Here is a 13,079-nt window from a genome sequence, read left to right on the forward strand (position 1 = left end):
TAAAGAACATGCCCAAGCTAAGCACACATTGTATACATTTACGAAGTAATTTAAAGGAAAGAAGCCCATGATGGCAATAATCTACAATTGAGGCTGATATCTCAGTGTGCTCCTCTCAGCAACTAAAAGCTCAATAGACAAAATAAGGGAGATGGAGCAATGATCTATTCTCATTTAGTGAGAGCTCTCAGTATGTTCAGTATAGTATTAAACTACAAAACCAGAGAAAAAATCAGTGCCTGTCCCCAAATTAGTCAGACAGTACAGTCCAGGCACACAACACACAGGACAATCAGTAGTATTTCTTTCTATGTAGTGTAGTGTATGCATACTACACAGATGGTGTAAAGATTTTGTCGTCTTGAACATAGGACAGCCATGCTAGTCACAAGCAGGGAAGTCACAAATGAGTTGAGTGGTTCACCCCAGTCAAGTGCCAATACTATGTTACACCACACCAACACACATTCTATCACTTATGTATCATAAAAACCACTCTTCAATTTAGAGTTATTAATTATTTTGAGACCATTTTCACTCTCTTTCCACTGGAACAACTAGATTCCCTTAGTATCATGAGTCCCACTTTACAGGCCTCTGAAGAAGAAGATTATTATAACTAATACTTTTAATACACCTTTAAAAGTGACCTAAGGTAGCTTGTCTATACAAAAAATCATCACAGTCTGGTATTTCAGGACATTCCTGGGGTAGATTCAAACAGTGTTCATCCCATTGGAAAGCAAAGAAAATCCCCTTTTCCAGTGGTATAAAGCTCCCACTTTTAAACCAACACAGAGCCACTGATTATCAGCTCTCAAGCCTGTCACTGGTACAGGACTAACTATTACCCATCCTGGGCTTCAGATTACAGCAATTCACGGGGGAAATTCCACATCATGGGGGAAGGAAGGAAGGAAAATTCCTAAGGTGAGGGCTATTTGAAGCTACTCAGGGGTAAAGATTGCTATAAGAAGTTCCTGGAGATGGATTTATGGACAGAGGACTCACTCAGCCCCAATGAATAAACTATGCTCATGTGATAGAATAAGAGCTTTAATATGGTCATTTTAGAATTGTAAATGATTGGGGTTAGTGCTGTAATACCTTCTTTGTTTGTGAAAAATTAAGCCTTAAGTAAGATTTGGTTTTTTTAATCCCAAGAGGCACAAAGAGCAAGAACACTTACCAGGATGTCCCATTGTCTCTGCTTTCTATGTCTGTAAACCCAGAGTCCAAAAACATATCTTTGTAGATTCGTCCCACCAGGCAGTACATATCTGAAGCTACCTGAGTTTCATGTTGTACCAGGGGTATCATAATTTCTAAAGCTTTCTGTCTATCTCCAGGTAGATTTCGCCTATTAAAAAAATACATAGATGAATATTTCCACTTAAAACCACTAGAGTAGAAGGTAAGAACTTCCCAAGATTTTCTTACACTGCATTAATATGCACATACACTTTTGGCTGGTGAAACATCTCTCAGAACCAGGCCATGGACCTTTTCCCCTTTAGGGAGGGCCACTTTTTTGTGCCATTTTATAAACTCTCTCCAACAACGTACCACGTTGAGCCAGCTATTATTTTATGAGAAAAAAACAAAACAAATAAAACCCCAGCAGCAGTTCTCAGGTTGCATGATAAGAAACACTAAGCACGTGCATGCTCTTTAATATATTAGGAGGGAAACAATGATTTTTAATTTGGATTGTAAGGTCTCTTCCCCTCCTCTATCTTTTGAGCATAAAATGAATTCCCAAAACACATCAAATTCCCAGGAAAATAAAAATAAAAGGCCTATGGGAGTAATATAACCCACAAGAAAAATATTTCCTATGAGAACACAACATACTGTGAACATTAGATACTTCCTGATGACTCATGATTTGGATACTAATCTTCACTATCAAAGTTTTATAATTTGTTTAAATATGACTTAATTCTGCAACGAAATAGCAAAATGGTTCATTTCTCAGCACAGAATATTCTCAGTCTTCTTTGGTTTTGCCCATTTGTTTGTTTTTTGGAGAACTGTGTAGATGACTAGGTTTACAGGGTCCAGCCTCAGTACAAGGGGCTGGACATGACGACCTCTTGAGGTCCCCTCCAGCCCTACATTTCTATGATTCTATGATGCTTCCATTAAAGTCAACTGGCAAAAATCCCATAGGCTTCAATATGAGCAGGACTGGGACCAACATAAAACAAACGCTACTTAAATGGAGATGTAATAAGGGAATATTCTTGCATTTGTGAATTGTATCCTGACTTTGAATCTGCATGGTTGGGATGTGCATCAAACATAAGAGATCAATACAGGGAAGCAGATCATACTTTCAGTTACATCACAGGTTAACTTTTAACTACAAATGCAATTGAGTCTGAAGAAAAGCAGGTGCAGATCAGAACAATTAGACTGCTTCAGCAGTCTGTTAACTAAAGAATCATGCAAATTTTTTTTTAAAGACTTTCACCACTTGGTGATGGGAATTTTGCTCAAGTAAGAAATTAGGCTCACAAAGAACACCAAGGAAAAAAAAAGCATTGTGGACTTTCAAGTACAACGGGTCACATTCATGCAAGCCGCATCACTCCCAAGTTTTGCCTGGATTTCTAGATAAGAACTTATTGCAAGTGACCTTCAAAATATAGTTCTCACATCGGAGAGATATTTCTTAAAAGCCACATACATCACAGAGCTCTGTTTTCTCAATGTTAGAAGTTTAGGGACTAAGGACTTTGGGCTTGTGAACAGAACTTAAAAATGGATTGGGTTAGTTCAAAACTAACAAGTTTCTCTCTCTTTAAGCTAATTACTTGGACTGTATTATTTTTTTAAGGCCAAAGCAGGTGTTGAATGGCTTCTCAAAACTGCATCAGCTAAAGCTGCAAAAACAAAACAAATATAAAAATACATCAACAATCATTTTTCACACAAGCTCCCTTTCTATAGCAGCTGTGCAAACTCCTGATAAGGTGAGCTAGCCAAAAAGCACATTGTCCCTGCAATGCAAACCACTGACTTGAAGCAACTGTCAAGCTACTTAGTATAGCACTGGACACCAAATCTGCTTCCTCCATGGTACTCACAAGAGCTCATGAAATGTGGCTGAAAAAGAAAGCTACACAGCAGGATATGTTTAAATTAAACAGAACGAAGTGATCTCTACGTGATCAAAGAGGAAAAAATACCTGCAAAACAATGAACTGCATTTCAGCAGATTTCTGGAGCACACAAGAACAGTAGGCTATACCCCATTCTGCACTCAGCCAACCTATACAATTGTATCAGCCTGGTAAGAAAGCAAACAAAAAAACTCTGTTCTGGGCACAGGAACTACAGAGATGCTCTACCTCCCAAGCACCCCTTTTCCAAATTTCAGCCGACCTGTCTCCCCCTTCATTTGGGTCAGCCAGACTGGGTACACTGTCATAGCTCTATGGCTGTTGTAAACTCCATAAGCGGTTCCAGGATGGAACAGCAATTGGTTTCCCTTTTTTGTGTTGTGCAGACTCTCCCATCCCTGCTTACTGCTGATGAGCAGCTGGAGGCTCCTGTCTCTGACTGATGGTTGTAGGCCCTCTATGTCTCCATTGCTGTTTTGACCAGTCAGCAGTAGGACTTGACCAATTGTTGAGAGTCTTTCTCATCCCATCTTCTCTTGATCACCACTGGTGTGAAGAGAAAAGGGGGATGTGTTTGGCTGAGCTCCGTTTTATAACTGTTCACTCTCAGAGTGGGAACTGGGCTGGATAACCCCACCCCCATGCCAGATTGGGCTACAACAGGCCAGAGCGGCTGCGCAAGGCAGCAGCCAATCAGGGAGGGCCTGTTAAGAGAGTCAATCAGGGTCAGTATTACAGCCAGCCAATCAGGGCTAGGCTAGGCCCTATATAAAGGCTGCCCAGGAAGCGTGCAGGCAGTCTCTCCCAGGCCTTGAGAGGGTGAAGGTCTGTTTTGTGTGTGAGGAGACTAGCACCAGGGACAGTACAGCACATGTGGGGGGAGCAAAAGGGAACTCCTGCTTGGTACCTGCTGGCCCTGAGAAAAAGGTGCAAAGGGGCTGAAGGGGAAATGGCCCAGGGAGAGAGATGGACAAAGGGAGAGAAGGAGAGCAGGAAGACTGCTGCCAAAGGGTCCCTGGGTTGGGTCCCCCTCATTTCACTTCCACCTGGTAGTTAGGAGTGGCCATCAAGGACTGCACCAGACCCCTGCCAAAAGGGGTTAGACTTTAGGGTGTGGTTGGCCATTGTGGCTGGGCTGAAGAGAAGGACTGCTGATAACATCAAACCCCTGGAAGAGGGTGAGACCGGAGCAGTGGGCACTGCTGGAGGGCAGTGTCCTGAAGAGGATGCTGGTAGCTACGTGGGTTGAGATGCCAATCTAGGGGGAGAGACAGATGGGACACCACCGGCAGAGGGTGCTCTGCATGAACTGAGCTAATTCCCAGAGTGAACAGCAGGAGATGCTGCAGTGGTGAATCCCAACCCTGTCACAATAACCCCTCTAGATTTCAGTGGCTGGCTATTAGTCTTACCTGGTTGACTGTCCTTTAACTTGGACTTCATAGCACAATGAGCAAAACCAACCATAAAAATATTTTTTGTGATGAGAAATGAATCATTTTATGCTTTCATTGCTCTCCTCAGATAGAGGTCTCCACTGTGTTTTTCCTTTTGTTCTTTCTTCCGCAATCCACGCCCTCCTAAAAACCTGGTTTCTGTCTGACTAATTCTGACAAAGAGCTGCTCTACTCCTTCTTAATAGCAACCAACACTTAACACCTCATTTCTAGACTAGACGTGAAGGATGCTGTTTCTTCTACAGTCAACACCATTGCTACTTGCACAAATATTAAGTAACACTTCCAGAAATCTCTCTCAATCACCACTCAGACTAGGCTTACAAGAAACACCTCATAACATGAATCTCCCAAAAGGGAGAACGTTAACACTGTGCATGAACAGAACCACCCTCACTGACTTAAGCACACACACTAAAGTGAGACCATAGTCATGGCTACCACTGATTTTGAATTTACAGTTGAATTTACAATCTGGAGAAAGAAAAGAGGTGAAATTAGATCTGAACACCTTTCTAGCTACTGTGCAAAAAGCCTATATGTCAGATACCTTCTAAGGCCCTATCCTGCAATCAGAACTGCAAAGGTAGATCCTAACATTCTGTGTGGAGTCCCATTACAGTCAGTGGAGTGTGCATGGCCATAAGGGTCTGCCTGAGAGGATTATATTCAATATGTAGAACAAAATTTCCAAAAGCACTTAAGTGACTTAGGAGCATAAGTACCATATTCAAAAGTGTCTTAGATGCTTCTGAAAATGTTACCTGTGGGGTCAAAATTACTATTTATTTATAAAGCACCATGGGCATGACACTCCAGGCATCTGAAGAAGTGGGATTTTTACCCACGAAAGCTTATGCCCAAATAAATCTGTTAGCCTTTAAGGTGCCACCAGACTTCTGGTTGTTTTTGTGGATACAGAATAACACAGCTACCCCTCTGATAATGGGTGTGCATAGCGCTTTTGTATGATAGCTAGAAAGAGCCTGGATCTTTTCCTTAGGCTGAACAATGTGAGATAACAATTCATTTTGTAGGAAATGAATGTTACTAATTTTTCAGCTTGTCACCTGTAATATTTTCTCACAATAATTTTAATAGACGGACAGTTCTGAATCTCTTTGATGGGGAATACATGGTGTTCAAAGCTCCTTTTTCTCTGATAATAAAGGCTGATCTTAGCCTTTATTGTTATGAGAGTTTCTATATTTCGTGTGAGATAGGCCAACTATGAATGCTTTTTGACTAACTCCGTTCTCATGGAAGTCAATGGTACAACTCCCACTGACCTGAATGACAGCAGAGCAAGGGTGCAGAGTTCCTTGCTGAGCTCTTTTGAAAATCCCATTTTAATGTCTTGTTCAGTGGCCAGTATTTTTCTGGATTGTCATGCAAAAAATCAGAGTTTCCTGCTTAACTTGTAAAAGCCATATATAGCCCAGCATATGGCACATTATGTATGTGCTAGCAAACCATGGGAGGGAGATGAAAAGACATTTTTTAAAATGAACTAAATCTTCTGTCCTTTTGCTTTGCTTAAGGTGACAGGTTTACTTTTTGCACCACATTAGCATCACTTATCCTTCTGTCCCCTGACATCGGAATAGATAATATTTAGACACGAGGCTGTCTAAACCAGTGGGATTGCTGCCACGTTGTACCTCCAGCACCCTGACAAAATTAGGCTGGTTATTAATTTGAATGCATTTTATGGAACATTTATTTGGCCTTTGTCCCACCTCATATTTTCTGTTTGCACAAAATCGGGGTGGAAAGCAAAGTTAAATACTGATTTACACACATGGTAAGATAAACTGAACTTCCACACTGAAGAAGGAAGGGTGAAATGGAATTTGAGGGCAAAGAAGGGGAAGGAAACTTAGTTGGGGATGAAATTCAGAGTCCTGAAAATGCTTCAGTGCAATACATGGGACTAAAACCTGTCTGAGAAGATTCCAGAAGGGGATCTTACAATGGGATCACCATGCTCAGTGGAGAGTTTGAAGTAACACAATAAATCAGATTCTTTCACAGAGGAGAGAAATTATTCTTACCTGTTTAGTGCAAATGCATAATGAAACTTCACATGGTGATGGGAGGCCAAGTCAAAGGTAGGCAGCTTTTCTAAAGTTTCCACCAGTTTCACAATGGAATCATAATCCTTCCAAGAGAAGGGGAGAATAATGAAGTTGTAAGTGCTTGCTGCCAGAAATGTCTATATAAACTCTGCTTGTAAATTATGGATTTGGAATTTCATGCAGAGAGATCTATTATGAATTGATAATAGGCTTTATGGATTTCAATTTCTTCAATCTCATGTTATGATTGGCATCATACTCCACCTCTTATTATAAAGGAATATGAAACTAAATGTGAAAATCAGTGCAGTCATTTCTGCTGCACTACATAAATATAGATTCATATATTCTTCCATGGAACTAGAGCTTTTAGCATTTATGTCCCACTGCTGTGAAATTGGCTTTAAAGGGTGAATCTGTATTATCTTTCACATTAAGACAGACGTATTATGCAGTTAATTGTTTGAATTATCAAGTACCCTGGGGCTCTTAGTGCAGGTTACTGTATAATTGAATTTAATTATTATTCATCCCTCAATCTTTTAAAGTCTTAATACACCAGCTTTTACAGAGGCTCGTGAACTCAAGAGATAGTATCACTTCATCTACAGATATAAATTTTAAAACCATCCTTAACCTATGATCAAACAAATTAATTGTAAAGAAGCAACATATATAATACAACAAGCAGTCTGTTATTAACCTTTGCCAAGTGAGTTGATGCACACACTAACTTCAAAATAAAGCTACAAAGCATCAGTCAAAATCAGTTTTGTTTCATTAATTTCAATAGTGTCTATAATTCATGTAACAAGCACTGTTTTATTAATGAACCAGTTGCTTACCACACTCTGTAAAAACACCATGCCTTTTACAATGCAGAAGAAAAATAATTGAAAACGTATTTCTGAACAGCAAGGTCATACCTGAATGTCTCTGTAGGACAGCAGCAAATTTATTACGATGTCCGCAGACAAGAGTTCAATATTATCCACTCGCTGTCGTATCCTTGCCAGTTCTGCAGCTAGCTCTTTGCCTGTGTACAGGTTGCGGGCCTTCCTGATATCATTAAGAATGGACTCCCGGAAATACTGGCTACAATTAAACACCTTGTTTTAGACATTTGGGGCGAGGACCGTCTTATGTTATGCGTTTGTGCAGTATCTTAGTACAGTGGGGCCCTAACTTATAATGCAATACAAATAAATAAAATATTTTAAATAGTTAAAACGATAGTTTTAAAAAATAGTTACTTTCATTCAATTCAAATTATTCCATGGAAAATGCTATAGGATTTTAAAGAGAGAGTAGGATGTCACATCTCCCTGAAAGAAAATTGGTTAGTCTCTAAGGTGCCACAAGTACTCCTTTTCTTTTTGCGGATACAGACTAACACGGCTGTTACTCTGAAACCTCTCCCTGAGGAAACCTACCACCAATATCGAAATCATCCATAAAAACGTGTTTTTTTTTATGGGAGGATATAAGAGGAGATCTTACCTTGAACTGGCCTGTGCCACCTTCAAGAGTTGAATGAAGCGATCCACCAAAGGTAAACATATTGGCCCAAGGAGCAATTCAAAACTGGGCTGCATTAGCTCTGTTAATCCCTTCATAAAACTGCTATCACAGCAGTACACTTTATTATGTGGGGTTACCATATATGGAACAAATATGTAGTTACCAGTGCACATCTGTGAAAACAAGATGCAATAGTTAAGACAGTTGTTTCATTTATAGGTCTTAAGTTAGAAATAGTTAATTGCAAAGAGTGAAATTCTGGCCCTACTGAAGTCAATGGGAATTCTGCCATTGACTTCAGCAGGGTCAGGATTTCTCCTAAATGGTTTAGGATTATGCGGTTTAATTTTTAGCTGGAATATGTGGACCACCTGAATTATACTTTTTCATTTCTGAATTGTTTTCATAAAACGGGTCATTTTTAAGGGCTTTGCTCTCATCCTACAATAGTCAGCATATTAGCTTAAAAGAAAGATGCTTCTAACTACTTTAGTAGCCTGACAGCCTGTCCCATGCATCCCAGACTGTCAGCTTAATTCTAAAGTGGAGAGCGAGATGGATTGTTTTCAAAAAGATGTATATTGAAAGGGTAGCAATATAACCCTCTGAGGATTTGGTACATAGTTTAAGTCAGCCCCATAGATGTTACAAGCCATGAACATTGTAAGTCATTTGCATTATCTTGAGATAATTATGTGAAGATAACCCTCCTGTGGACTGAAAAATTACTAAAATAGTTAAGCACATTAAGCTTTTAACATCAAGAATTAAAATTTCCTTCAGCATTGCAAACCCCATTTGCCAGCAGTGCCTATAAGCATATGTATGTTTAAGAAAGAGTTATTGCATTCTAGAAACAGCAGCTCTATATGGGCATCCACATACTGTATCTAAATATATCTACGGATGAAAGCTACTTTTCATCAGGCTCGTCTAAATTTGCCTTCCAAGTTGAGAAGGAGGCTCCTTATAGTAATACCAGTATGCAGAGTGTGTACTGTATGCCAGGGGTTCTCAACTTTTTTCTTTCTAGGTCCCCCTCAACATGCTATAAAACCTCCAGGACCCAGCAGGGGCCATTAGGGGGTGGGACTCAGGGTCCGGGCCGGGGGGGACACCCTTGGGCATAGGCATAATTTGACTTCTATTTTGGGGGGGCAAGAGCTGGCAGGGCTCTGGCCAGATTCCACATGGTGGGGCCCAGGGAGGGCATGCCACCTCCACCACCTGACTCATCTCAGCAGACCACCCAGCCTGTCTGGGTTGTGGGAAGGGGGCACAACCAAAAATTATAACTCAAAGGTGGGGGGGCTCAGTTCAAAAAGTTTGAAAACCACTCAGGGTGCAGGGGGGCTACCTAGGGACTATGTATGGGCAGGGGCGTAGCTCAGGGCGCAAGGAGCGGTTGGTAGGGGCTGGGTACAGGCAGGAGGTAGCTCAGGGTGCAGGGAGGGGGTAGCTAGAGGCTGTGTGCTGGGAGGCCTCCCTCTGTGGTGGCTGCTCCCCAAGGGCTCTGCCGGCCCAGGAGCCAGGTCCCCCCGCCCAGGCAGCTCTTAACGGCTGCATGAGCAGTCAAGGGGGGCTGTAAGCTGAGGAGTAGCCGCAACCCCAGGCGCCAGCAGCAGATGGCAGGGGGAGTTAATGACACAGCTGCCTGCTCCATGGCACCCCAGCCAGAGGAGCAGCTGCTGCGCACTACCAGGCTCTGGCTTCCCACCTATGACCTGGCCAGAGGGCAGGGCCTAAGAGGGGCTGGAGGAGAGGAGGTGGGGGGTGGAGCTGCCCCACTCTGGGTAAGGCACTGCAGTTTGCATGGAGCAACACACTTGTGCCCACCTCCCAAGTTTGCCATGGGCTCAGGGCTTCTGCCAGCAGGATTGCTGGGGCTCAGGGCTTCAGCCCCACACTGCTCCCAGCTTCAGAGTGGGGGGGAGGGGGTACACTGGGGCTCCTGCCTTCAGACATGTGTCACTCCCAGCCTCAGACCCAGGGGAGAGGGGTGCCAGGACTCAGGGTACCTGAGGGGTTTCAGCCATGGGGGCCTATGGCCCCCCTGAAAGGGCTCATGCACAGACCCCCAGGGAGCCATGGACCCCCAGTTGAGAACTACTGCTGTATGCCACATGCACCAAAAGAACATGTGTGCATAGATAAACATGTTGAATGTCTGCATTTCTGAAAGAACACGCAGGGACTCCAATGGGACCAGGATTTCACTCCAAGTTTGTATTCCTTTAACTAGTGAATTGGACATCAAAGCAGCAGGGCCACCTTTAGGAAGTAAGCTGCATGGGTTTCTGCAATTTTGTGCCTCAAATTCTTTCCAAGGTTTAGTGGCCCACAGGCCAGCCCACTCTCCTTCAACAGTGGAAGGAAAGGAGATGTCAGCTCACATATACCCTCTCTGGCAAAAGGGGCCCCATGCTGTAAAACAATGATGAAAGCTCAATTTTCATGGGTTCATAGATTCCAAACCTAGAAGAGACCATTGTGATCATCTAGTCTGACCTCCTGTAGAACACAGGCCATGGAACTTCCTCAAAATCATGCCTAGAGCAGATCTTTTAGAAAATATTCAATCTTGATTTTAAAATTGTCAGTGATAGGGAATCCACTATGACCGATCCTTGGTACGTTCTTCCAATGGTAAATTACTCTGTTAAAAATGTACTCTTTATTTCCAGTCTCAATTTGTCTAGCTTCAACTTCCAGCCACTGGATCGTGTCATGCCTTTCTTTGCTAGATTAAAGACCTTGTTATCAAATATTTGTTTCCCATGTAGGTACTTACAGACTGCAATCAAGTCACCCCTTAAGCTTCTCTTTGTTGAGCTAAAAGGATTGAGCTCCTTGAGTAACAGTATAAGGCATGTTTTCTAATACTTAAATGTTTCTAGTGGCTCTTCTCTGAACCTATCCAATTTATCAACATCCTTCTTGAACTGTGACACCAGAACTGAACACTATTCCAGCAATGATCACACGAGTGACCAATACAGAGGTAAAAACCGCTCTATTCCTACTCAAGATTTCCCTGTTTATGCATCCAAGGATTGCATTAGCCTTTTTGGCCACAGTGTCACACTGGGAGCAGACGTTCAGCAGATTATCCTGGGAAGCAGTGACTGAAAAAGATTTGGGGGTCATGGTAGATCAAGCTCCCCATCCTAGCCTATATTGTTTGTTCCTAGATGTATACATTTAGTCTTACTAAAAAGCATATTATCTCGTCATAAAAGCTGGGCACAAGCAGACAACTGGCTCTGTGGATGAGGGGAAAGCGGTGGATGTGGTGTTCCTTGACTTTAGCAAAGCTTTTGATACTGTCTCCCACAGTATTCTTGCCAGCAAGTTAAACAAGTATGGGCTGGATGAATGGACTATAAGGTGGATAGAAAGTTGGCTAGATTGTCAGGCTCAACGGGTAGTGATCAATGGCTCCATGTCTAGTTGGCAGCCGGTATCAAGTGGAGTGCCCCAAGGGTCGGTCCTCGGGCCTGTTTTGTTCAATATCTTCATAAATGATCTGGAGGATGGTGTGGATTGCACCCTCAGCAAGTTTGCAGATGACCCTAAACTGGGAGGAGAGGTAGATACGCTGGAGGGTAGGGATAGGATACAGAGGGTCCTAGACAAATCAGAGGATTGGGTCAAAAGAAATCTGATGAGGTTCAACAAGGACAAGTGCAGAGTCCTGCACTTAGGACGGAAGAATCCCATGCACCGCTACAGACTAGGGACCGAATGGCTCGGCAGCAGTTCTGCAGAAAAGGACCTCGGGGTTACAGTGGACGAGAAGCTGGATATGAGTCAGTGTACCCTTGTTGCCAAGAAGGTCAATGGCATTTTGGGATGTATATGTAGGGGCATTGCCAGCAGATCGAGGGATGTGATCGTTCCCCTCTATTTGACATTGGTGAGGCCTCATCTGGAGTACTGTGTCCAGTTTTGGGCCCCACACTACAAGAAGGATGTGGAAAAATTGGAAAGAGTCCAGCAGAGGGCAACAAAAATGATTAGGGGACTGGAACACATGACTTATGAGGAGAGGCTGAGGGAACTGAGATTGTTTAGTCTGCGGAAGAGAAGAATGAGGGGGGATTTGATAGCTGCTTTCAACTACCTGAAAGAGGCTTCCAAAGAGGATGGATCTAGACTGTTCTCAGTGGTAGCTGATGACAGAACAAGGAGTGATGGTCTCAAATTGGAGTGGGAGAGGTTTAGGTTGGATATTAGGAAAAACTTTTTCACTAGGAGGGTGGTGAAACACTGGAATGCATTGCCTAGGGAGGTGGTGGAATCTCCTTCCTTAGATATTTTTAAGGTCCAGCTTGACAAAGCCCTGGCTGGGATGATTTAGTTGGGGATTGGTCCTGCTTTAAGCAGGGTGTTGGACTAGATGACCTCCTGAGTTCCCTTCCAACCCTGATATTCTATGATTCTGATTCCCAAAACTTTCAAACTCAGGAGCCTAAGTTACACCCATCAACCAAATGTGCACACATGCAATATGAATTGTACACAACATATATTTCTGCATGCAAAACTGGTTTCTGAATATTAAATTGCTGGTTTTACCTGTATAAATCTGTTTTGTGTACACAAACTCTCTGGTTTGTAAATGCAGTTTAGGAAATTATTTTTGAAAATTTAGCCCATTATATTGAGAAATAGCATGAGGCAGATGGTATGATGGTGGTGGACTCTAGAAAACCGTGAGAGAGGCTGACCGTCTAGGCTGGGCTGCTGAAAAAGTATCCAATGCCTTAGTAGACATTATTATTAGTACTAAGTATTTTCCAGTTGGGGTCATACTGTGCGAGGCACTGCACAAACACAGTCCGAGACAGGCCTTAGCCCAAGCAGTTTACAATCTAAATAGACCAGAGAGACAA

At 42.6% G+C, this 13,079-nt stretch overlaps 1 protein-coding gene across 6 annotated transcripts in view; it reads right to left on the bottom strand.

The window, feature by feature from the left end:
* MAP3K5 (mitogen-activated protein kinase kinase kinase 5) overlaps nucleotides 1–13,079 on the bottom strand; it is a 155,092-nt gene that overhangs the window by 71,936 nt on the left and 70,077 nt on the right. For 5 of the 6 annotated variants that reach the window (XR_005224718.2, XM_037894853.2, XM_037894852.2 and 2 more), the window contains 4 exons: nucleotides 8,164–8,357; nucleotides 7,590–7,758; nucleotides 6,640–6,746; nucleotides 1,190–1,360 (listed from right to left, as the gene is read on the bottom strand). Coding sequence is in view for 5 of the 6 variants with exons in the window: in XM_037894853.2 (XP_037750781.1) it covers nucleotides 1,190–1,360; nucleotides 6,640–6,746; nucleotides 7,590–7,758; nucleotides 8,164–8,357 (641 nt within the window). In the remaining variant the exon portion in view is untranslated. The remainder of the gene's footprint in view (nucleotides 1–1,189; nucleotides 1,361–6,639; nucleotides 6,747–7,589; nucleotides 7,759–8,163; nucleotides 8,358–13,079) is intronic. The other variant, XM_037894854.2, reaches the window with a different exon arrangement.

This window comes from Chelonia mydas, chromosome 3 (assembly GCF_015237465.2).
Source record: "Chelonia mydas isolate rCheMyd1 chromosome 3, rCheMyd1.pri.v2, whole genome shotgun sequence".
Lineage (NCBI taxonomy): Eukaryota > Metazoa > Chordata > Testudines > Cheloniidae > Chelonia > Chelonia mydas.